The sequence below is a fragment of the Pygoscelis adeliae genome, unplaced genomic scaffold, assembly GCF_000699105.1.
Source record: "Pygoscelis adeliae isolate BGI_AS28 unplaced genomic scaffold, ASM69910v1 Scaffold270, whole genome shotgun sequence".
Lineage (NCBI taxonomy): Eukaryota > Metazoa > Chordata > Aves > Sphenisciformes > Spheniscidae > Pygoscelis > Pygoscelis adeliae.
In genome coordinates, this window is record NW_008823916.1 from 2,894,974 (window position 1) to 2,920,738 (window position 25,765).

The 25,765-nt window shown below is 46.7% G+C and overlaps 1 protein-coding gene across 3 annotated transcripts; it reads right to left on the bottom strand.

Moving 5' to 3' along the window:
* Nucleotides 1-78: 78 nt before the first annotated feature.
* On the bottom strand, nt 79-14,896 carry SLC25A25 (solute carrier family 25 (mitochondrial carrier; phosphate carrier), member 25). Of its 3 annotated transcripts, XM_009319371.1 has the most exons (11): nt 14,672-14,896; nt 5,955-6,081; nt 5,779-5,866; nt 5,294-5,329; nt 4,883-4,994; nt 3,989-4,147; nt 3,071-3,223; nt 2,829-2,936; nt 2,414-2,581; nt 1,840-1,990; nt 79-1,409 (listed from the first exon to the last, which is right to left on the bottom strand). In XM_009319371.1, the coding sequence occupies exons 1-11, from the start codon at nt 14,894-14,896 to the stop codon at nt 1,225-1,227; spliced, it is 1,512 nt and encodes a 503-aa protein (XP_009317646.1). In that variant the 3' UTR covers nt 79-1,224. The 3 variants fall into 3 exon arrangements, with proteins under 3 accessions (XP_009317646.1, XP_009317640.1, XP_009317654.1); XM_009319365.1 differs by lacking the exon at nt 5,294-5,329; XM_009319379.1 differs by lacking the exons at nt 5,294-5,329; nt 14,672-14,896 and adding an exon at nt 8,654-8,812.
* Nucleotides 14,897-25,765: the final 10,869 nt, after the last annotated feature.

Sequence of the window (25,765 nt, forward strand, 5' to 3'; positions counted from 1 at the left end):
TTCCCTTAGCCTTATGAAAAGCACCCTTTGAAAGAAAAGCAAGCATGTCTTCAGGACTGAAAGCTCACCTCTCCCAGTGACAACCAGCCCCTCTCCCTAACACCCCTTCCCACAGCAGACATACTCCTGGCTTGGGGACTCCATCCCACTAATGCAAACCTGAACGTCAATCTACAAAGAGGTCTAAAGAGATAGATAGCAGCGTAGGCACAGGGTTTGGAAAAGGTCCACCAGCTATTCTCAGCACCAGGCAGAATGGAATTCAGAGGTCCATGCAACGCTGCACAGGGGCTCTCGTGTCGTGCTGGGAGCACAACTGCACAGGAGCTGTGAAATACTGTCTTTTGTTTCACTAAAGCCATGCATCAAGGTGCCAAGTCCCTCCAGGGCTCTCCTGCCTTCCCCTTTCCAAGCCCCTGCTGAGTATAAGACAAGCCAATCCCGGCATGCAAAGGATACAGGCATGCAGGCTCTAGTCTGCTGCTTCTGTTAGTAAGTGCATCTTGTTAGTGGATTTATGAGACACACTTAAACCTATAAAAATAAATAATCCTAATTCTTCATCAGGCTGGCCTAAGTAACCTTCAGCCTGACTGGATAAACCACTGCCCACCAGCCCTCAAAACCAGTATAGTTCAAAGTTACATTTCATGTCAAGTCTTGGAAGCAGAACATGAATGTCTCCTACCCAAAGGAATATATGTAAACATAATAACAAGCCTGGTGTGGCAGCAGCTCCTACACAAGGTTTGTACAAATTTAAACAACGGGTAGGAAGTTAAACAACTGAATGGAAAAAGAAGCTCTCTGAATGGAAAAAGAAGCTCTTTCAGCAAGTCAGAAGGTGCTCATCTGCAGGCAAACAGCTCTGTACATGCAATACGCTGAAAGCAGACCTGTTACCCAAATCTTTGCTACTCTGCCATACTGCTGGGAACTGACCTCAGCAACTCGCGCCTTAAGATTCTCCCAGGAGTTTGCCTCCTGGTCTCCCCAAAAGGCCCAACAAAAAGGACCACATGATGGTTTGTGTGGAGCTCTGAGTAGCAAGATGGCAAAGGACACCAGATCCTCCCCTTCCCCTTACTGACTCACAAACTATCTGAGATTTCACAGCTTTGCTTAGTCAGCTTAGTGTCAACACATTCACAGAATGAGAGATGGCTATACGTCTTGGGATTGCACCCCAAGATTTCAGAGTTCAAAGTCCTTGGCATCTCCTGGTCACCGTGACTGCACGCCCAGAGTCATCTTCAAGTTTTCATAAACCACATAGCTGATGCTTACAGCTGGGATCACCTTCATAAAGTTCGGCGCCAGACCCCGGTAAAGACCAAATGCTCCCTCTGTCTTCAGAATGTGTTTAAACAGTCCCCTCATCGTCACTTCGGGAGCACCCTCCACTGAAGCTGCAATAGGGAAAGCCACAATAAATAATGCAGCCTACGTGGTGAAAACACTTCAAGGTAACATCTGTCTCACAGAGCAGTTCTGATTCACGTGCTTCCTGTGGATGTTCACAGACCAAAGGTGCTTCATGGGGGATAGCATCTAATTTCTCAGCAAGCCATGGCCGTGCTGCACATCGCAGCCATTTTCCCAAACTGCTCTGCAGATGCCCTTAGCCCAAAACTCCTGATTTGAGCAAAACAGAACCTCTGTCCTGGAGGTGCTTGGCCCAGATGCTAAGGGCAGCACAAAGTCCACTGTCCTCTTGCAGCACGGCAAATAGCCTACTGCCCAGCTGCGCGAGCCAGTTAAGGCTGTTGTTGCAATGTTTACACTAGAGGACCTTTACCCTGCTCAGAGACCATGACAGGAGTTCCCAGAAGTCCTCACCTTGGGCCTGCATACGTGTCCTCACGAGAGCCAGTGGGTAACTGGCAAGCTGTCCACAGGTACTGGAGATGGTGCCACAAGCCAGCAGAACAAAGACACCAGGGTCAGCGCTGTTGACAGCATAGCGTTGCAACCAGGCATTTTTTAGTGTCTGGTGGAAGGAACAAGCCAGATGTTAGCACTGAAGAGGCAAATCAACAGAATATCATATTACGTAAAAGATCTAGCGTAAAGGACCAGAAAGCTATGTGCAAATTCAGCCAGAAGCACTAGGCTTCTCAAATCTTTTTGAGCTACTGCTACTGTAGTGCCTGGGGAAAATCCCTTCGTTTTCTGCTGCAATTTTCTCATAAAAAAAAGAAACAACGGACCATGCATGATGTTGACTAGGAAAGGAGAATCGTTGTATTGGATTATCTTTTAGGCCATTTTGGCTAAAAATCCATTTGTGCCCCGTAAGGCCGATCAGGAAAGCTTCGATACATTACTTAAAACTCCTGTAGTAACTGACAGGTCTGACAGCGATAAAGGTACACAAGCAGCATAGCCCTACAATAGGTTAAAGGCTTCATACCTCATAGACTGCCAGGTCAATACCAGCATACGGAATGATTCCTAGCATGTTGGGGATGTAGCCCTTGTAGAAGGCAGCCATTCCTTCCTTTGAAAGGATGTTTTTGGCACAATCCAACATGCCTGAATATTGTCCTGTCTTCCTTAGAGCCATCCGTGTTTTCAGAACCTAGAAGACAAGAATAAGTACCATGAAGGCCTACAGGAGAATCAATAGGAGAAAAACCTATAGACAATGTCATTCTTAAGAGCATGATGGTCAGGACTACAGCAAGTGTCACGCGAGCAGTATTACCCGATATCATCTCTGAAGTCATTAATTAAGCTATAATAGCGCTGGTGTTCTACCCGCATTTTCCCATCTCAGCACCTTGCCATGACCCCTCACGGGCTGGACTATCAGCCGCCTGCCTCACCTCCATCGGGTAGATGCTGCTCTGCGCAATGGCCCCAGCCAGAGAACCAGCTAACAGCCGCTCATGAATCCTCAGCATTTCTTGGTCAGTACCAATGAACCGCTTGATCTGGAGAAGCCAAGACATTGAGAGACAGACATTGAGGCTCGCTGACTTATCTCAGCAGTCTTCTTTTTTTTCAGCTTGTCCTTCTGCAAACCCAAACCTTCTGCAGCTGGACTCATCTGCGCCCTTTTACTCACCTGCTCATAGGCCATGAACTTAATGGCAGATTCCGGTGCAATCTTCAACACATTGATGCCATTCCCTCGCCACAGTGACCTTGGTCCACCCTCTCGGATCATTTGAGTAAAACCGCCAACAATGCACATGTTGTTACTGCGGGAGGCATGAACCTGGGAAAGAGCAAGCTTGGATTAGTTCCAGTCCTGATTACGACAGTGCTATGTTTTTCCGTAATCCAGGGACAAAAGGGCGCTTTTTTAATTTACACGGAGATTTGCCAAGGCTTTAATCCCTTCCAGATAACTTCTACAATAGGAAAGCAAGCTTCTTTTCTTTTTTGTGAAGTCTAGTGTTAACTAATGAATCTAATCAATATCTCCCTCTGGAACGGGAAGAAAGGTTAAATAGGCAACTCCCATACCTAGCGTAGCATCAGCTACCCAGGGTAAACTTCTCAGCTGGTTCAAGAGCAGGTACAGTGACAAAGCAGGCTAAAATCAAGTTTTTGTAACTCCTTTTTAACGCGGATAATACTTGTACTGAGTACGAGCTCTGCCAGCTGACCACCACAACCGCTTCAACTCTCATGGCCTCAGGGTCTCTCATGGGAACACAAGACTTGAACCTGTTTCACCAAAACCCAAGTTTTCCAGTGCTCTAAATCAGAAAGCTCTCTATCTACCGACAGTTTTTACATGTCTACCTCCCAAGAGATTCTCTGTTTTTTTTCTAGTCAATGAAGAATAACTTTTTAACATGACTTTGATCATTCAAATAATCTAAAAAGCTTTCAAAAATAGCAGTATAAGAGCAATGAGATTAATCCTGGCCAGAGTGCTGTACTGTGTCGATGAACATTATCATCTCCTAGGTATCCAAGAATATTAACAGAATCTGCCTGGGTATTCAAACAAACTGGAACTGCTCCATCATACCTGCATGAGCACTTTCAAGCGGTCCAAGGGAGCTGTACAGGTTCTGGACACGGCACCTGCACCTCCACCTGCAACCAGATGTCTCCACCACATCCCTGTCTGCCTCTCTTCCACTGTGAACTCATCAGGGACGGTCAAATTCTCTCCTACATCAAAGATCTGCAAAAGTACAAGGTGTTGAGAAATACTTCATCAGCTAGTGATCTTGCCAAAGTTCTATGGCTCTTTATTAGTGCTAAGTGTTGAAGTACTGGATGTGCTTATTCCAAGTCAGCAGCTTATCTATAGCCATTAACCGCTGCGTCTGGCCACAGGAACTGCCACTGCTGTAGAATGTCACAAGGGGAACCTTCACATTTAGAGATTTCTGTCCAAGGAGATGGCAACTGCTGAACATTTGTCTGCATTAAAATACTGTGCATCGTAGTAAGGAACAAAATGGCCAACTGCAGGCAGCTGCATGGCGAAAAAGCTGGACCTCTCTGGAACCTTCCAAGCTCGCAGCCAGTTTAATCTCGTTACATGCTATTTACACACACTGAAATATCTCCAGGAAGGACGGCTGCCTGTCAAATCAGTTTCTAGTCTTAACAGGTCCTGAACCAGCAGGGGCTGGCACTGGTACGAGCGCTCAGAGGTGTAAGCCAAGTGAACACCCTCATCTTCTTGCAGAACATGCAGCTGTTATCACCTGTGCCAGAGGCTTCAGAAGCCATGCCAGTGATAGGTGGCAAGATAACAGGACAGGAAGCAATTGGGCTTCTAGGGCTACAAGGCAGCTATTGAACCATGAAGAGAAAGATAGAGACTGCCGATAGCAGCTCCTAGGGGCCAGGACTCCGACTGAGAAGCTGGGGAAAGACCAAGGCCCACTGCGGAGGAACAATTTCTTACCGTGGAGTGCTTCCAGTACAGGATGATTTCAGGAATGTTCTCCACTGGGTGCAGTAGGTGATAGTCTCGCCACTCATTCCAATCAATTGTCATTGTCCCATTTTTATCCATGCTAAAGAGATTTATCATTAGATGAGTACAGACTCCCACTGGGTGACAAATTCCTCCTCCCCTTCCCTTTGATTATTCAGGCCTACACCAAAAAAAGCTTTGCAAAGCAACTACTAAAAGACTTCTAAAGAGACACAAGACAAAGCTAGGAAATCTTCTATTCAAACACTGCAGAGAGGTAGAAGTAGGCTCCCTTCTTCCTCCCCTCTCTCTCCCCTTTAACTGACCCACAGGAATAGTTGCACCCCCTCCTACCAAACTTGGGGACAGAACTGACACTGAAGGGAAAATAATACTTACTAGGTGACAGGACCCCAGAAATGTCCCGTCCTTATTCTGACACACAGGCAAACAGACAGAGGGAAGGTAGCAGAGGAAAGAAAGAGGAAAAAACAGCACAAATAAGTGGTTGTTAACATGTTAGTGCCACATGCATAAAGCACTCGGCATTTCCGAAGAGCAACTGCACAGTCCCTCTCCAAAGCAGCAAGCTCAGGGCAGCAGGACAATCAGACAGGGATGCAAATCAGCTCAGGCATAAGCACCTCCCCACAACAAGCCAGTAAGGTAAAAGATTCTGACAGTAATTCTCCATAATGCATTAACACATTGTAAGTGTCAATTCATGGGGAAAAAAAATCAAAATGAAGAGTAATAGGCAAAAAGGGAGGAGCTGAAGTCTCTGGAAAGTGTGTACAGGGTGGAAAGAGGAGATGGGTTCCATGTCCCTACACTTCCTTCTAACCCCCTCAACAGTAAAACAGAAGAACTAGCTTAATCCTCACCTCTTCAGTATTTTCTCAGCCTGCTGTTCAGAGATCTTGACTCCCAGGTCCCGAAGAGACTGTACAATCTCCTGGGCATCAATACGGCCTGCAAAGATAAGCCAGCGAGCTCAAGTATATGTATTGCAAGCTAACAAATGCACTAGTCTATTCATGAGCACGAGAAAGGTGTTTACCATCATTCTTCTTATCCAAACTCTTGAAGACCAGTCTCAGCTTCTTTTCATGATCTTGGAGATAGTGAACAAATTCCTCAAAATCCAGCTGTCCATCCAGGTCCTTGTCTCCAGCCTTCACAATTTTCTGTTCAGAAAACAATCAAAAACTGTCAGTTCCTTTGTTCATTCAGACAGATCTGCCCCTTCTTCTACCATATTTAAAGATCATTTCCTGCACGACTTTTGACTTTTCCTCCAGAAAGCAGCCAACAGAATTATAATTTCTCAAAGAAAGTTGAGCAAAGCAGTAGTGTAGAAAAGTCACCTGATTCCAGGCAACTGTCTCCCAAAGTTAGTTACACAGACGAAATGCCTCACGCTTCTATCAGGGACACTCTGCCAGTATCACGTGTCTAATCTCAGTCCTGTATCTTCATTAACACCTTACACAGCCCCTGTAGAGGTTCTTGAACTATGTATGAAGCAACAGATTTGCATGAAAAGTGAATCACAAAACTTCAGGTAGTAAAAAAAACTGAACAGGAGAAGGAATTTCATGCCTACTACGATTCTGACAGAAGTAAGCTCCCTCTGGCAATAACTAACTCCAACCAGAAAAAGCCTGTCTAGCTCTAGTGGACACAGCCAGAGATAAAAACCCCTATGAACTGGTTTAGGCACCCTGGAGCTATGTGCTTTAATTATACAAGTTTCCATTAAACGCATATAGAACAAGAAAACGTTCTTAGTAGGACAAAGCTAAAAATCAAGATCAGACTCCGTGCCAGACATCTAGGACAAGTTAAATGACTAATTAACTCACTCCAGAATGAGGCAATAGCAGATGGACTGTCCTATCTAAGGTTACATGGCTACTTGTTGACAGGAGAGGTGATCTCTGGACTGCAAGAATGTGGCTCAGGGAGTTCCTATTCCCCTTCTTGTTCAGTCACTTGCCTTTGACAGCCTATAAGTCTTTCTCAAGATGAATCAGTGAGCGACACTAAATGAGGTGTGATTCAGTCTACTGCATCACCTACATTTTTGGTTTAATTCTTGTAACATTTGTTAACAGCAGGTGGGTTGTTAAGGAAGGTCTGAGCTGAGATCAAACTCTAGGCTACCCCTCTTCACCAATATTTTGTTCAATATTTAGGCTTCAAAGGTAGTAGGCAAACTTAAGCTTATTGGGATATTTCCTCAGCCTATGTGCACCAGTCCCCTTCATAAGCCTTAAGCCTTTGTTTCAATGCCATTTTAAATGACTTCAATACTAAATACTTCACTATTAAAACTCTCTCTCGCCCCACCAAGTCCTGTCACTAGCCCTAATGCTACGAGGATTATTCCTCATCATTTTATGAACCTTAAATAAGAAAGTGCTGTCCCAGCTGCCCTGACCTTTGAGGTGTGCCCAGTATTCTTAACCTGCAATTTGCCACATGACTGCTGTAAAGTTCAGATATGACCCCACATTCAACTTGTAGGCTAAAGATAGACCAGCACCCCTCACATGTCAGCAGATCGGCCTTGAACAGCTGAATCAGGGCTTCCCTCTGACTGGCAACCCCCAACCCGTTGACAGGCACTAATAATTCGGAGGCACTATAAGAGGAATGTGACTGTGCAACTGCTCCTGTTCTCTCAGCACACCCCTAACAACCGCAGAGATGTGCAACGAGTGATCAGAGACCACAGGTAATAAAAGCTGCCTTGCTCTGCTCACCTTCTTCCTCCATGATCACAAAGCAAAAATGCTGCAAGCCTGTCAAACAGTAACCTGCAACACACGTCTGAAGGGTGAGAAAGCCAAGCTCCCAGCATCTTCTCCAGAGATATGAACAAATATCTACCTGCAGCTCTTGGCCTTTAACAGCAAATACGAAATCTCCATAGACAGAACTGCTCGTTAACATCCCTGCTGGCTGCAGACATTTCTACGGTCACCTGCATAACTCGCAGCCCCTGCAGCACGCTTTGGGACCCCACACGGCTTAACGCCTGCTACATCCCCCGTCTGTGTGTCTGCACAAAGGTATAAAAAGCCTACCCAGCTTTGCTGTTCAATAATCAGCTGCCTGGGCTCTTGACAGCCTGGTCATGAAAGTGACACCAGTTGCAGCAAGCTGAAAGCAGGGGCTGTGATACAGAGTCAGACAGAGCGCTCCGCAGATTTAGTGCATCTCCCTTCGGCAGCGAAGGGAAGCACTCTTGCACAACCTCCCCCCGCTCAGCCCATCCACTGCTGCTGAGCCACTCTCCAGCTCATAGCACAAACCTCCTCACCTTCACTGGGGCGAGACCTGCATCGGCCTGAGCTGACATAAATTACACACCTCCTGTCAGAATGAGGGCAGGCGGACGGGTGTAAGAAGGAAGAGGATGCGAAACATTGTATTTGAGCAGAGCAGTTAAAGCAGAAGAATCCATAGTTTGGAAAACCCCTTTTTCTATTTAACTTGCATCAAATAAATGGGTTTAAACTGTCTTAGAGGCACTGAGATCTCATGAGATTCAAGCCAAAAGAATCAAAGAAAAAAGTCTACTCCATGCTGCTTCAGCAATCCCTACCAAGGGGCAAGAGAAACATGTCCATGCTGTACCCAGTTATTACGACAGAGCCATCATGAACTTCTCCCCCTCCGACCAGCCACTCGGGGTGTTGGAGACCACCCCTCCATTGCTCGCTCCCTCCCATTCCTCCCTCGGGGCCATACCTGCTTCCACTGGCGGTAGGTGGAGAACTCCTGGGAAGGAATGAAGAGGCTGAGTCGGAAGATTGATTTGAGTTCGGCCGGCAGCCCCTTCGACTCAAAGTATTCAAACTCCGTCTGCGACTCCCCGAACGCTGGCACATACAGACAGAGGCAGAGCATCTTTCTGAGCCGCAGACTCAGCTGCCCTGCTCAGACCAACCGGGAAGGGATGCAAAACTGAATGATTCCCCTGAGCTAATTCAGTGCGTAGTGGAAAGGAAATGCCAGCAAGTCTCATGACACATGCCGATGAGCGCACCCGGCTCCGGTGGGATTGGCTGTACAAGCCCTGCCCTTCTACTTAAAAGGGAAGCCGTGGCTGTACAGTCCCACCCAGCTGCCAGCGAGACACCGGATCCGGAGGAGGCACGTGAGCTGCCAGCGAGACACCAGATCTGGAGGAGGCATGTGAGCTGCCTCCCCTTGCTCAACACCAGGCTCCCATTAAGCCCAGAGACCTGACATCACACTCACCACAAGTTAACTCTTACTGGGCACGCCTTTTAACCCAAGAGGCTTTGGCCAACATCTGAGACCCTCACTCGCTGTTCCTTACATCCGATCAGTCCTTTCCGATCCTGTTCTCACCCCTCCGGGGATTTACATGTGCAGCACAGCAAGGACCAGTCTTGATCATAAACTCTCCCACCATACAACAGAGGAGGACTCTCACTGCCTTCCTCTTCCCAAAAATTCTCTCTCTAAAACACAGTAAAAGCAGGATGCCAGCCACTTACTGCTTTCATACATGTTTGGGATAACCAGCTTAAGCAAAAGCCTTGAAATTCCACTTTTATAATGTTACTTTGCTATGCCGGAGTTGATTGGCTTTGGTTGGAAGTCCTCCCAAAAAACACTTGTGCCAACTAGGAGCAGGCAACCCCTGCATACCAAGATCTCCTCTGCAGCACTCAGGATTTACTAATATAGGCAGCAATAAAGCCTGTGGAGAAGGTCTGCCATTGTGCCGGATACTCAGAAAACCACCAAAATCAAGGGCAGGCTTCAAAACAGACCCAGCTGCTTCAGAGCCTCCTAGCTAAGCATCCACACAGCAATTACAACAGCTTACTAGTTTTTCCTCCTCTCCCAACTACAATTAAACATTGCAGTTGGATATGCGCTATAATGAGAAGTGGCCCGGGCAGAACAACATTTTCCAGTTTCTACCATTTACAATTTAACCACTTTGTAAGCGAGTTCCTGAGCTTTCATCAGGAACAAGCCAGGCTGAAGAGGGAGCGTGGCACACGCATCATTTAATGAGGATATAATTACAGGCTTCTGAGCGTTTAGTGGAGTTTGATGTATGGGATAACACCTAGCACTACAGCAAGAGTACCAAAGAAGTGCAGCAGGTAACAATACTGCTCAGTACAGAATTACTAATTGCTAACATGATTTTTAAAATAAAGTTATAGTCTTGATAGTCATCAAAGAGAAGCCATCATACAAGGAAGATGCAAAAACCCATAGCCAATAACCAAAACACTATAATCCTGCCTGCACTTGAAGAAACACAGCGTGTTTGCTAAACTGGTTTAAGCCAGTCCAGCTAACAGCTTTCCCCACCACTGCAGACACAGCAACATTTTCTTGTGTTTGCTCTGTTTAAACAGACTGCCTGGCCAGTACAAAGTCCAATAAGCACTCCCCTCCTCAGATGCTAATGCACAAGGGGCCTTTACATCTTTACCGTGCTATTTTGTTCTTCAGATTTAAAGAAAAGCCAAGGTCTGTAATAAGCTGTTTGTGCAGCTGCATGTCAATCACACGAATTGGGAATATTTAATCTGGGGCTTTATTTCAAGGAATTTTTTTTTTTTTTTTTAAAAGAAAGCTTAATAGATCATGACTCGCAGCAATTCGGTACCCTTGAGAATCATGACCTACAACGGTTTCCTTCACCCTCCTCCTGTCACCTCACCTACCACGGCACTACTGCCGCATTACCTAACCAGGCTTAACCTACTCCCTGCTGACGTCTCTCTGCACAAAAACAGAAGCTTCTCAGGGACTCCAGATCCTCTTAAAGATCAGCTGCAGCAGCTCACTGCATGCACACCAACAGCACACCCCAGCCTTCCCACGGAGCCGAGTCTCACTTCAAGCAGCACCCTAATGCTACACGCCACTGGCCAAAAGCAAACGCCTTCAGCAGCCTGACCGAGGCGAGCAGCTCCCCCCTGCCCAGCTCCAAACAGTAAGTGAACAAACGTAACTCAGATTTGCCCCACCAAGCCTTAAGATGCTCCGTAGTCCTTCCCACGAGTTGCCAAGCATCACTATTATAGCTGCTTGGCAGCTCAGTTGCTATGCCGACATGATGCAGATTTTCCTAATAAACTCTCTCTGGAGTTGCCAGCTAGAGACAAAAGGCAAGATCTACACATTTTAGGAAAAAAAGCCCTACTACCTACGTCAGAGGAAAGGAGAAAGGTAATGAGGTTAAGAAAGCGGATTTTAAGCACGGTATTAATTACAGGACAGCGAGCTAAGAAGGAGAGACAGATTACGAATTAATTTTATACCACCAGTTCTGGTTATGACAACAAAGGGAACTTAAAACAGGCATTAACAAGTATTTAGATTTCACCTAAAAGAATCTTGGTAAACCTGGAAGTACTCAAAAGCAAGATAGCTCTCCAAAGCCGCAGGGATCAGCACTGCTTGAACACTAGTATGGGGTCACCGCCCCAAGTCTCAGCTCACGCAGCCGGTCCTGCTCCCCAGCCCCTGCAGTGTGCATGTGGCTGCACCGCTGCAGACAGCGGCACACCCACCCCAGGGCTTCAGACGTGAGCGACGGACAGTACATCCCTCATTAGCACTGTCTATTCCTGATCAAACCAAGGGCAGGGCACAGAGCTCCAAATAAAGTCAGCCCATTCAAGTCACTCCTCCCTGATATTTCTTCCATCCACCAATTCTGCCAATGAAGCCAGAGCTGGACCTACACATTTTTGGTCAATGGGAAGCCAGCCTAGCTAATACCCTCCCCTCTGCTAAAGGGAGCACTAGATGGGTCCGTCTTCCTTCTAGAGAAGTCTCGCTTTTCTTGCCATCAAGAAAGCTGCAAACTCATTGTCCATTTTATTTATAGGATTTGGTTCTTATTTAGATGCTGCACGAGTTACCAGTTTCAACACCCTGCCACTCCAACGCTAACCTTTCAAAGTCATTTGTACTCTTCTAGGCATCTGCTTCATCACCCATTTACTACATCAGCTCCAGAAGGTACCTCCCAACGGATGGGAGGATGCAGCCATACAAGGAGCAGGAAAGTAAATTCAAAAGTAAACAGCATACTTTGCTTAAAAAAAAAGTCTCTAAAAATATCAAGTGCCAGCGAGTGTCACAGCACATAACTAACATCCTCCTTCACAGGCGAAACAGCTTTCTGGGCGAGTACACCATGGGCCTGAGAGAACCCCTATTGCTCAAAGTTTTCACTAGGTTTTGCTGACTTGGCATTTTTTTAATTTCTGGAAACTAGCTTATAATTAATTGTACCGTACAGAAAGTCCTCACAAAGCACCAAGAGTGTAAAGTGTATGAAGGAGGGGAGTTAATCATTTAAGAGACCCCAGCAGAGTAAAGAGCTGCAGCCAGCCAAGGCTGTGCAAGGGGAAGGATAGAGACCGGGGAAAGCAGACAACACTACATGGTATTTGTCATAAAGGTAACCAGGAAAGGTGACCTGTTCCACTGACAACACACGGATCCAAAGTTACAAGTCCAGACAGTGACATCAGGGGCAGATCATACCTCTCTCCTGTGTACACACAACCAGGAGCCAACGCATCACATTTGCAATCAGTATTTTCTCCCACATTTGCAGAAACAGCCTCATGGTGAAATCGCTACCTTCAGGCAAGGATCTGAGCAGAAACACACCAACTACAACATGAAGATTGAAAAGCCAGGGCTAGGAAGCACCTCGGGTAAAATTTATCGAGACATGCAAATTCCTTACAGTAACCCAAGTATTGGGTGTGATATTTTGTGGGTTTTTAGCAGATACGTAGTTACAGGAGTTTTTACAAAACAAAGTGGCATACCAATCAAGAGACTTCTCCCAAGGTCACAGACATTCAGTGGCAGAGAACAAAATCCGTGTGTCCCCCACATTTTCTTTAAACACCAAATAATACTGTCTGCTTACAGTGGTTTATAATCTATCCCTAAGGCTGTACAAGACTTTTTGCAACACTTCTTCAGACGGGTAATTAGAACACAGATATCTGATCAAGCACAAACAAGTCATTGCAGCTTAACAAGTTACTGTCCATCAGCTCAGCCACGATGGCTGGATGCAGTATTAGCCGGCCTGAATCGCAAGGTAAAACGTATCTGCATAATCCTCAACAGAAGAGCTTTATGCTGCGTTTTACTTTACAATCAGGGCAGGCTAAAATTACACAGTCACAACCTCCTAGCAGACGGGCAGTTACTTCCTAAGCTGCAATAACTCCATTTTACCACATCCTTATCCTCTAGGTATTTCTCCATTAGCCCATTCTAGGGTTCCTATGCAGCAAAACTTCCAGGGTCACACGGGAAAGAGGAGATTGGTATCAGCTTTCAGAAAAAGATTTATCTGCAGGTGTGAACAGATGGACTCTCCCTGACTGAGGGACCACTGCTCCCCTGGAAGACACCAGAGATTTTCACCCCTACGCTTTCAAGGTTTTCATCAAAACCTCCTTCAGTTCTGAGCCTCTGTCCTTCTTCAATCTCTGTGCACAAAAGTCGTCCTCTTCTTAAAATGTGCCCGCTCCTCTTTTTGAGGAGGATGCACAGTGCTAACTGCTAACGATAGGGATGAAGACACAAGTCCCTGCAGATTTTTCAGTCTGATTCAAGCAGGGAGTGGCTTCTGCTCCCCAGAATGCAAAACGCCACCCTGCCTGTTTCCATTCAAAACGGCAGCAGAAAGGATATTCATCCCCTCTACAACCTGAGCCTGTTTGTCCCCCATTTTAGAGAGAAAGCTTACAGCAGCAACCATGCCTGATTCCCTGTCAAATAATCTGGATCCTGCAAGTCACGCACCCCTACCCCTGCTGCAGCCCTTTACTATTACCCCAAGCTCCCACCACTCACAGGGGTTATGCCCGACTCCTTCTCCCGTAATCCCAGGTCACACCCTTGGTCTTAAACCACATATAGTCAGAGCTGACTGCACTGTCCCCAGGAGAGACGGACAGCATTCCCTCCCCATCAAAAATAAACCAGAATTGCAGTCAGCCAGCACTGTGCTAGGAACCCAGGCATTAAACTAAGCAGCTTTTGTTCACCACCCCCCCAGACAAAGCCTCACCATTTATTCTCCGCCAATTGTGCGCACCCACCACCTCCCCGCTCTCCCACCTCCCAGGAAGTTCCCATCCTCACACAGATTTTAGTCTCTCCCTTATGCCACCTGCTCCCCAGGGACAGGCTTTCCTCTTTTGCGGGCTGTGCCATTCAAATAATACAGCCAGTTACGTGTTTGCTCAAAACATGCTAGCTTTTCCAGAGGCTTGCCAAACTACCAGAGACTGACTCGGAACATTTTAGGACCTATTTGATCCTTTGCCGGCCTCCAGTGCAGGGGTGGGACTCGCCACTAACCTGCATTATCATTGCCCGCCCTCTCAGTCATGCTTCTTACAAGTCGCCCAGGAACCTTCGAGACCCCCGTATTCCCCCTTGGCCCTAAACAGCATTTTTTCCCCCCTTTGAACATCATGTCTGAAAGGTTAGATCACCTCCTCTCTTCACAGTCATTCCCCTGGTCCCCCCACATTTCCCTTCTAGCAAGCACATGCGTTGGACCCTGCTCCTTTTTCCTGTTCTTCTCCCCCCTCCCCAAATACACACACACACACCCCCGCTACTCGCACACTCCACCTGCGACACCCCTACTCCCGGCAGACCACACACTCCGCTGTCATGTGCGCCAATCCCTCCTCAGGCCCCTGGATATCCCGTTACCTTTGGAAAATGCTCTGCGGGTCCAACCACCAGTAGGATAGTTGGTCTCCTTTCAGTGGGATCAGTCCCTCTGTCCTGTGGCTTCCCCAACATCTTTGGCCCTTTCTCCCCGGGGCCTGGAAGTGGGGTGGTGTTTCTGGCCTCATCCTCTTTTTCATCTGCAGGACCTTGGCATATGGCCCTGGGAAGGAAGCTAGACAGAAAATGCCAAAGGGTCTGCAGCATTGCTGCTCCAGCGAGCGTCCCAGGCAGGGAAACCCTGCGCGCTCAGGAGCTGCCCGCTGCCAAGGATGATGTGACTGCACTACCAAGCACCCCCAAGACGGGAATCGGCACAGCAGCCAGCAGGAGGTTCAACCCAGCGACTCCACGGGCTCAGATTCTTTACAGACCGCTCCTGCGGACGCTTCCTGCCTTTTGAAATTGCTGCTACTGCAGTCGTGCCTGGCCTGACAAGCAGCTCATTGTACAAGAGCCTCAGAAATCTGATGGCAACAGACAAAGCACAAGACCCCTGGCATGGAGAAGCTGAGACGCTGAGCTTTGGAGACTGCTTGGACAGAGAAGCCAAGATGCTGCGCTTAAGAGGAAAGCTAAAAATGGACCTCTCGGAGAGAAGCTTCTCAGAGCTGCCAATTAACCCGCACGTCCTGGCTCATCCTAACGGCACATCAGACGAGCAGCAAGGCTGAACACCCAGGCTGCGTCCCCACTGCAGCAGTGCCCAGCCAATCCTCGCTCCCAACACTGCTGTGCTCCGGAGCAAGGCAGCGCGCGCAGCCGGGCGGGAGCGCGCCCTCCGCGCAGGAGGCACCCCGCAGAGGAGCACGCCTGCCAGCTCCGTCGGGCAGGTACAGGCAGGGAGGGCAGCAGGGCAGCCCTCCGGAACACTGGAGTCATGGCCCCGAGGCAACTCGACAGCGCGGGATTGTCCGAGGCGTGTGTGTACCCGCTGCTGGGGCTCGGCAGCAGCCCTTTGGTAGAGCAGCAGATGGTTCTCTGGAGAGAAGCCGGCTTTTCCCAGCCATGGCTGAATTAACCTCTAACTGCACCCGCTCTCTCTGGTCTATTATAGTCTCATCCGTCATTACAATAGCTCTTTGGTGCTGCATTGTGCTTCTGCCATTTGGCTTTCAGCGCAACACAGCGACACGCTTGCACAGCATTTATGGCTATTCATCTACGCAAGATCTAATACGCTGTGGTTAAACTATTGCCGATTAGTCAAACAGGCCAAGTTCTGCTGGAGGAGCCTTTAACCATACAGCCAAGGGTAGGATTAGCCGAGCTGCAGGTTGAGCCAGAGCAGGACTGCAAGTGTATATCAACGTATAATCACAGAACACAGGATATTCCCTGAATTTCTACAAGAAATGCCACATTTCCCTCTGCTGCCACAGCAGCAATTGCTCATAGCCCCGGCTGTAAGGCACCAGGGCACCGTCAGGAAAGGCAACCCACCTTGGTGGAACCAAGCAGCCCACATCTGGCAGGCACGGCAGCAGGCTGGAGACAGCAAGGGTTTATTTTCCATTTTAAAGTACCAACAACTTCATAGTCCTAAATTCTTGCCTGCCTTTTGCATCTACAGACAGAGGGCACTGCATGCCTCACTTTCCAAAGTATTATGACTTTTCCATAAGAGAACAGTTTGGGTTTTTTAACACGCAGGATACATAAGTACAGAGCACAGCTTCCATCACCTGAGGCTCCCCACCCACAGAAGCACAGCAAGGTCCACGGTGAGCAGAGGACCTCCGTTTTCAGCTTTTAACTTTTGAGAGTGACAGACTGTAAGAAATTTCTGTTTTACAGATATTAGATATGAAAATACAATCCAAAACCTGGAAGGACTGCAAGCTTTCAGTAGCCAATTTACAAATAAATTTTGGAGGAAGAACACGAAACATGGCACTTCTGGGAACTTGTTAGTGTTGAATTCCTTTAACCAACCTGAGTAATGGAAGAAAGTGAGACACAAGCACACAGAAGACATCACATTAAAGAATTCTTCTGCAACTACTCTTCAGAGTTACTTAAGAAGAAAAAAATGCTGTTCAATCACAAGGTCTACATACAGTACGCAACAAAGTTTTTTTACCTTAAAACTTGACACACACGAAGAATAACAAAACAGAAAAAAATACAAAATTCATGGGGCGGTAACACTGGGGTGAGGGTGCAGGGAAAGCCCTGTCCCTCTCTGAGGAATGGCACAGTCCCGTTCTAGTTGGGATGGAGTCAGGCATCGTGCACAGGCAGAAGAGTGAGAAATTCTTGTCATGCTTCGATTACCTTGAGCTGCTGCCAGTCACCACAACTACAAGCAGAAAAGTTAAACTACTGTCTAAAACGCAGTGATTCAGATCCTTTAAGATGACATTTGAAAGTTTCTAATGCTCTCAAGCCAGAGGAGGAACAACGCAGATTTTCTGAACTGGGCACGGTTCTTCAAAATCAGCTTCTATTAGCCTAAGGCTGTCGTTTCACAAGGAGCAGTGAACTGATCTGCAGCTTGCTGCCGCTAAGAGGTCATCTCACACATCCACATCAGCTCTGTACTTACCTTGCTCCCGTGCTCCTCCAACAGCCTCATTAACCCAGCCAAAAATTACAGAGCTTTCTGCTGGGCTAACCGGTTGAGGCTACTCATGGATGGGGTCCAAAAAAGTGTGACTGCCTGTGGAAAGGGCATTAGAGCTGCCCGCAGCGGCAGCAGGCAGACTGGCTCCGCCACTCACACGATACGGAAGGCAAAGCACCCGAGTGGGACTCTGGATTTGTCCTCAGTGGTCACTTAATGCTGGGCTGCTACTCACAAGGACCCGTTAAACCAGGTGATGTTACTTGACGCTATTTCTTACAGTTTCTCTGCATAGTATTAGCTTTAGTGGTGTGTGCATGGCAGGGACCCCATCTTCCTTCATTCACGCAGAGATTGCATAGTAAAACAATAATTTGTGCAAGAAATTACATGCCTGGGGTGCAATTAAAGCAGAAACTCAGCAATGCTTCCTTGGCCTTTGTCCTCACTAAAGGAAACCTCAGAGGAATTCTGCCACCGCACTAATCCACACAGCTCCTTGAGAACAGACAGACTTTTCTCATCATATTTGGAAAAAAAAAAAAAGCATTTCTTTTACCAAGTGGGGAATTTTATTAGGTCAGAATAAGAAACCTAGTAACAGCAAGATGATTATAGCTAGAGGCAAGACAACTGCTCTCCTACAGGGAATTTGTAGGGAAGTATTGCCCTACCAACACCACCACGAAGCCAATCATCCACACATAAGAAAAGACGCAATAAATACTGTGAGTCCAGCCCAAACAGTGACACAAAGGAAAGATGTGGAACAAAAATTCACTTTTTCTAGAAATCATGAACAAACACCTAGACTGCACGGCAACAGCTTTCCCAGCCAAGGCTTCATTAGGAGACAGTCAGCCCTCCAATTCCAGCCGTTTCCATGAACCAAGCCCAGGATTTTCAAGGCAGAAAAGCACCAGGACTGATCCGAAAGCTGGCTCTCGGCCAGCACACCAGTCACTGGGGACAGAAGGCGCCTGTGGCAGCCGGCCTCAGCATCCTACACCACCAAAATGGATAGTCATTAGATAGCCAGAGGAGAAGCCGACAATAAAGCCGTGTAATCTATCCAAATAGAGACAAAGGAGAAAGGAAAGAGCGAGAGAGTGATGTGTTTTGCTTAATTAAAACAGTATTTTCCTCAGTACTGCAAGCTGTCAGAGGGAGGTTCTGTTTTAAGCCGCAGACCCAAGGTATCTTGTATCCTCTTCAGCCACATCATGCAGGCCGCATCTTAGTACCTGCTAAGCCTGAAACTCCAGTTTTCAAACGGGCACTTGCCCTTTCCAGCCTGGTAGTACTGGACAGAAATTCAGACTCAGACTATTTGCTTTAAGATGGCTTCCAGGAGACTTTTGAATAAATGCACAGCATTTTCCAGCAAGAATGTGAGCCTCGTCACCAGACAACTAGCTAACATGTAAAAAATGCGGGAGGGAGGGTGAAAAGAATGAGGAGCAGAGGGAAGGGAGCTGTGCTCAGAGCGATGACCCTTCTCCTCCTCCAGTGCAGGAAGAGCTGCCACTGTGGTCAACGTCTCCAGTTCCTTAGGTGACCCCGCAGGAATCAGCGGTGACTCATCTCCTTTGGGAGCTCTCCTGGAAGCACCCCGAGGAGCGCTGCCTACACGTGTGCCACCCAGAGATAGCACCCAGCCCGCCCCAGCTGGGATGGGCCAGCATGACTCTTTCAACTACCTCTTATCTTTTCAAATATAGTTTCTGAAAAACAAAAACGTAAGTACTTCCCACTTTTTAGAAAGCTGAAGTTAACCCTACACGGTGCTTCTTGCACCACGCCGTAAAATCTAAACGTCTTGGCCACTGCTGCTTAAACATTCAACTATGTTAATATATTAAGGTGACACAGCATAGTTCACTGAACACTACAAAGAAACCCAGGTCCCCTCGTTATAGGAACCCTGGCACAAGTGATTAGCTATTCTAGTTGATATATTAAGGCAACCGGGGGCCAGTGCCAAATACAGAGATACAGAGCGAGCTGGCCAAGGAGGGGGAAATACGCAGCCAGAGCCCAGAACAGCAAGTTCCACTGAGGTCATACTGTATCATATGAAGAACCAGGGATCGACCAAGAGAAAGGGCATCCTTAGTACTCAGAAATCAGAAAGTCAACTTCTCACTGCACTAGAAAGTTAACCAGGAAAATAGCTAGTGAGAAACGATGGCCTTCCAGCAGCCCAGGTTTGCTCTCACACAGCCCCTGTTCTCCTTAGGCTAAACGATGTAGATTCACATACCAAAGAGCTTTGCCTTTCCAAGCAACTCATGATCTAAAAATTTCAACAATTTCTCTTACAGCAGAATTCGCCACTGTAAGCCACTTCAGCTGCCAGGAACTCCCCTGCAGCTCGCTGCACGTAACTCAGGAAGACTAAGACATCTCCGTTGCCTCTCTACATTGACACTAGTTATCACATCTATGCTTCTCCACTGGAGACAAAGTCTGGGGCATCATTAAAGTGCGCTCGTGTCCCACATTCAGAGGGACAAATATAGCGATAGGGCATGAACAAGAACAAAGACTCATTTACCATTTGCTACAAGTAGGTCTGAAAGAAAAAAAATCCCTCCCCCTTCTCCTCCTCCCAACACCGTATCATGTTATGATATACGCAGAGAGCACGGAACTGCAGCATCACCATTTTGTAGGGCGCTCAAACAGGAAACCAAGCCCTTATTATGGCTTTGATGTCATTTTATTAACACTTGTCAACCATTTAAGGGTTCTGCTCAATATTCAGCCAGATTCATCACTGGGTTTGTTTCTTTTTAAAAAAAATTTTAAAAGAAACAGTAACTATACTGAAGTCCTGGGGTTTTTTTTTACCTGCCCTTATCTCAGTAATCTGACTAATAATCCAATGCAGATGAGGGTAAGGAGCCATTTTCTACTACTTACCGACACATCTAGCCCTGGTCACTAAAAAATGCCCCACAGAACACGTGTTGAAAGACCAAAACCCTGCTGCATATCCTACACAGGCACAATCAGTTGCTTTGGATCAGTTTTGTGGTTTCATTTCACCTGGGCTCTGGGGATCCTACAGGCATTCACTTCACTACGGAGTTCAGAACATGCACCATCCCGCAGGAAACATAACGCTGTGAGACCACACCAGTAACGTGCAGGATGCCTTTCTGCAAGAGAGGCTCTCACAACATCGACATTTAAAATTGATATGCTCAAGTCAAAGTTGCATCTACATCTCACAAAGGTCAGCCAGTATCCTTTGTTCATTGTCACTCTGCAAATAGGACAACGGTCTCAGCTAAATAAACCTGAGAACCACCAGGCTTCTCCAACTTGCTGCAAGGTAGGACAAAAAACAATCCTTGAAGAACCAAGATTGCATCTCTCAAGAGCTACGTACCTGGTCCTGTACGTACACGAACATAAAGCAACGCTTGCCTAATCCACAACTGTTTGTTTATATGCAGGGTAAACTCATGCAGGAGTGAGTTTCTCTTGCATGTATTTGCATCTAAAAACTCACTTCCAATCTACCCCTTTAGACACGGAGCGGACATACACTGCCAGTTTAATACGTTAATCATTCTAAGGCATGTCTGATGACCAGAGACCAAGTTTGAGTAAAGACTTTCACCATTACTGTGCGAGATTCCCTGGTCTCCAGCATCCCTCTCCTCCCGCCCTCCCCGTAAGGGCTCTGGGTCCAGGCAGAGTGACGAACGCAGGCAGCCGGCGTGCCAGCCAGGCTCCCCTGACATCCACTGTCACAGCGCACCCTCCAGCCCAGCGAAGTTCTCACTTCAGGAGGCTGCTGGCCAAGTCTATTAATAACCGACGCTGCGCTGAGAAGTTCCCTTGTGTCAAAGCCAATCCCTGTATTTCTTCTCAAAGTCTTTGCAGTGGCTGTCAAGAACTCATTTGATTGATTACAGAGAGTTCATTTGCGTCTTTAGCATGCCTAAGTCACAGAAGGTAACAGAACACAGAATTCACACCAATTCATCCACTTACCACAGATTTAAAGGCTTTATCTACAACCAAATCATTGACCTACAGTTCTGCCCTTGCACCAGGTTTCCCAAGTGCGTGAGAACAGGGCCTTCATCAAACCACACATTTCATAATTTACAAAGAGCAAGAACAGGCCTCTGCTCCCTACAGACCCAGCAAATATGATCTTTTTTGCTTGCTATTTTAATGCACATTAGACATAAATGCGTGGAGTTATTTAACATGTTATTGAAAGAGGTTTCACCTTGTGTTAAACTGGTTCAGGGTATCCACTTTTGTCCTTTGGGATTAGTCAGGAGGTGGGTGGTTGAGAAGCTGTTGGCAAACACCTTTCAGCAGAAGGAAGGGTATCAACTGGAACTTCAAACTGTAACACTGCTTCGTTTGTTTGATATGACCTTGTGTTGCTCAACCCTTCACGATGAATTACGAAGGCCTGGCTAAAAGCTCCACAACTGCCCCAGCAGGATTCAAGGCACACAAGCCATAAAGATGTTGTATCTAAATGTATATAGGTTTGGAGAGATAATTCAGTCTAGGTTACAGAACAGTATTAGAATTTTGCTCTTTTTATCATAAAGAGAGTTCTGTAAAGCAATAAAAACTCAGGTCCTCCTTTTCCAGATGCCCGTGAATGAAAAACAGGTGAAAGCATCACACAGAAAAGATTCCCTGCTTCCTCTGCCCCTTACAGTTGCTGAGAATTTTAGTACAATACGCATCGTACAATATAGAGTATTCAAAAGTCTCAGAGAGTAAAATAGTTACAGAAATAAAGAGTTTGAAAGGAAGAATTAAATGACATTATGACAGAATATAAAGTACTGATCAGAAATAAGATTAAACTTTTTTATGCTCGCAACTGCTACAACAGAAAGAGTTTCTCAATCAATCCACAGAGTCACTTGGGAAAGAGCTAACTGATCAGCTATCCCAGAACAGCACGGATACTGCATTCTCTGACAGCTGGAAGAGTCCGAGACACGTACTTAAAAAGCAAAGGCATTCAGAGGAGAGGCCTGAAGCAAACAGAATGCTGCAGAGTCCGGCTGCAGCAGTGCAGTTATGCTTCTTCAGTACACGTGAAAAGTGAACAACAGAACTTGTGTGGGAGTTTGGACAGCCAGAACTCGGAGATCAAAGAGGAGATACCAGGCAAAGAAAGAGGTGATGAAAGCAAATTGAAGATTTCAGTAGAATGGGAGCTGATGGGGGGAAGCTGATACCGAGGCAGCAACAGGCAGTCACATACAGGAACTTGGGAGAAGAAAGCATCCCAAGGCCAAGGAGGACGTCATCGTTGCTGCAGAGCCAACCGGACAGTTGTAACTGAAAAGAGACAAGGGTTATGTTTGCTCTGTTTCTTAAAGCTGAGAGAATCAGTCCACCAGAAGATGCTCAGCACCACCACAGAAGAGGTAGCTGCAGACAAAGTTCACCACTTCAGTCTGTCTCTAGGCAGCTGGGATGAATTCCACCAGTTCAAACTGTCTGGAACTTCAGCAGCAGAGATGAGGTTTTAGAATAGCACTCCAGCCCTGCAGTTAATCGGGATCAGTAGGAAAACAGCTACATTAGCAAATACACAAATACTACCATTATCCATCCTTTCAACAATACGACATCTCCAGAGACAAAGTAGAAAACATAGTTCTGGTTCAACTACCCGTATTTTCATTAAGTACATATTTCCAGTTCCGTAAGTCTATATAAATACTTTCATGAGGGAAGTCAGAAAGTAGTAGTAACAGGAGATTGACTATTCCAGAGGTAGATGTAACATAGCAGTAAAAGACTATCCCTTTACACAGTAGAACAAGAAAGCCTTTAAAAAATTCTTCACGTGGTTATCACTTTACTGCTCAAGCAAAGTGAACTATGTGAATTGCTTCATACTGACCAGCGCAAACAAGCATTTCTTTAGAAGGCTCATTGATCTGGCACACTGTATTTGTCAAATGGTTTAAAGATAACAGCATGGGTTAAAAAAAATGCATTGTTTACATAAGCAAATTCCACCTTAAAGGACATCTAAGTACAACCCCTTCTCTCCCCCACCACAGAAGGCCACCTCTAAAACAGAAGGCAGCAATTTTCCAAGAATGCTACAAAGGGTTTTATCTCAGTAAGAACTCTCAAGCATTGAAGGAGCCAAAATATTGCTCATTTTCTTTTCAAGTTGCAGCCCAAAACTGTTATTGTTACCACAAGGACTTTTAGCCTACTGACGCAAAGAGATTAGCAACTCACAGCTAAGATTGGCGATAACCCCACATTACGAGTCTAATAATTTCTCCATCTGTCTCCCGAACTTTAGAAGGTAACTCCCATATCAAATGTACTGTTGCATGGAAGGAAAAATAAAACGCACCAGAGCCACCAAGTAATTTACTAATCACAAGCAATCCATGTGATTTATGCCTAAATCGGTCTCCAAACACCACGTCTGACACATCAAAAAGGTTTTCATCTTGACGCTTAAGCACTTTTCTTGAGCGTGACTTCACATTAGTTATCCCAAGCGTCAAGGTGCCATTATTAGCTAAGGATGGGGCAGAAAAAGGAATGACTTATTAATAGAACTGCCTGGGAAACAGGAAGTTTATTTGATTTTCCTAAAAATTACACAATGCAGAAGTTTTCTAGCCAGCTCCCCGAGCACTGTTCCCACATGTTTAACTGGAACTTCAGAGTTTTGAACTCTGCATCCTCGTTCTTAACGGACGCTTTTTACAGTGCTGAAGGGGCTGCTTTGCAATACTAACAATGCTTTACAAACTCTATTCATCTGACCAGCCGCTTCCTGCGCAGCGGAAGAGAAGGCAGAGGAAGCAAAGGGCTGAGGAACAATACTGACAGACAAGGGATTCAGCAGAGAGACAGGATTGTTAAGCAGCATCCAGACAGCGCTTCCCTCCGACAGAGCAGTTCCAGTCCCCGCAGAACGGTTCCTCTCAGCCGCTCCCGCAGCGTGGCAAGCAAAGAAACTATCTGCTGGGAAGTAAAAACACATTTTGTTTTATGGTGCATCCTCCTAGCCTGGAGAATGTCGGGCTGGACTGAATAACGTGCCCGGGAAGAAAAGGGAACGCAAACCGAGGCAGGCATGCAGACATAAGCACAGAACATTCTGGTGGATGGAAGACTTTTGCCAGAGGTAAATGATTTGGCACCCACGGGTGGCAGCAGGTCAGCATTTCACATGGCATGTGAAATCACAGGTGATTTATATGGCATAATCAGATTTCATTACCAAAACGCACACAGCAGAAAATCACCATGGCACTAACATTATTTTTAGAAACAGCACGACTAAGCCGCTCACAAGATCCTCACGCTGCCAAAGAATTCTCATCCTTTACAGCAGCAAGGAAGATGCCAACCAAAAAGAAATGTTAGAAGTTAAGATGTTGGGGGGTTCAAAGTTAGAAAGGAACTGGCAAACTCTGGAAAGGATGGATACATGCAATTAAAGCACTCAAACAAACTGGGGCACCACTCCCAGAACAGGGAGAAAATAAGGACTGTCACTTGAATTAGATGTCTTTTCAGTGACTCGGAGGTCATCCTTAAACTCTTCTTCCTTCCTGCAGGACTGAGGCACTCTGAGATGGCACAGCCCTGACGGCCTGCGCCCCTGTGTTTATCTACTATCCTGCCAAGATACTCAGCTTTTTTATGGTCCTGCATATAAATACAAGAGACTGGGCAGGGACAAACTGTGCACTGAGGACAAGCCCATTACTCTGGTTCATACAGATGTAAATTACACTAATTACAGTTAAATAGAGCAACATCACGTTGAACCTTGAGGCCTGGAATCGTCACTGTACAACATCACACAAAGAGCTGTGCCCACAAAAGGGCACAGCTCCCCATACTGAAGCAGAAAGTCAGTACACTGCACATTTTGTATACTCCATGGGCAAACCGGACAAATACAGCAGCCTTCCTACATTTTAAGATATTTCAAACCCCTTAAAACAGACAAGTGAGCTTGGCACGTACAAACCATCTTGGGCAAGAAATTTGAGTAGCAACATGGTGCCAAGCAGACTAATGTGAGGAAATGCAATGACGCAATGAAAACTGCACAACAGCCTGGCTGCACCTATCCCTTCCAAAAAGTCTTTTACAAATTTAAGTAAGCACGCAAGCTTCCGAGCCCTCGGACCTGGGGAAAGAGAGTTTTCTTTATGGTTCTTTCTGTCCAAGCGGTAGGTTTTCCACCCTAGATTTCCGCAGTTAATACCGTGCACGTCTACAGGCAGCGAGCAAGCCGAATCCTCCGGGTTTAGCGTTCAAGTCAGCAGGGTTGCTTTTAGGGGAGCACCTAGAAATGCCCGAGCAAGCAGAGCAGAGGCGTCTCCCCCCACAGGAACCCCCGCTCGCCCCCAGCGGGAAGGTAACTGGATGCGAGCGCTGGCGTGCAACAAGCAGGCGCCTGCTGCCACCGCCAGCCTGGCGGGCCCTCTCCCCCCGGGCCGAGGCGCCGTCAAAGG

Excerpts from the sequence above, each read along its gene's own strand:
- SLC25A25 (XM_009319371.1), bottom strand. The coding sequence starts at position 14,896 with ATGCTGCAGACCCTTTGGCATTTTCTGTCTAGCTTCCTTCCCAGGGCC. Across the intron at positions 5,330-5,778 it reads GCTGAGAAAATACTGAAGAG|AATAAGGACGGGACATTTCT; the intron begins GTGAGGATTAAG and ends CCTGTGTGTCAG. Across the intron at positions 4,148-4,882 it reads TGTACTGGAAGCACTCCACG|ATCTTTGATGTAGGAGAGAA; the intron begins GTAAGAAATTGT and ends GTACTTTTGCAG.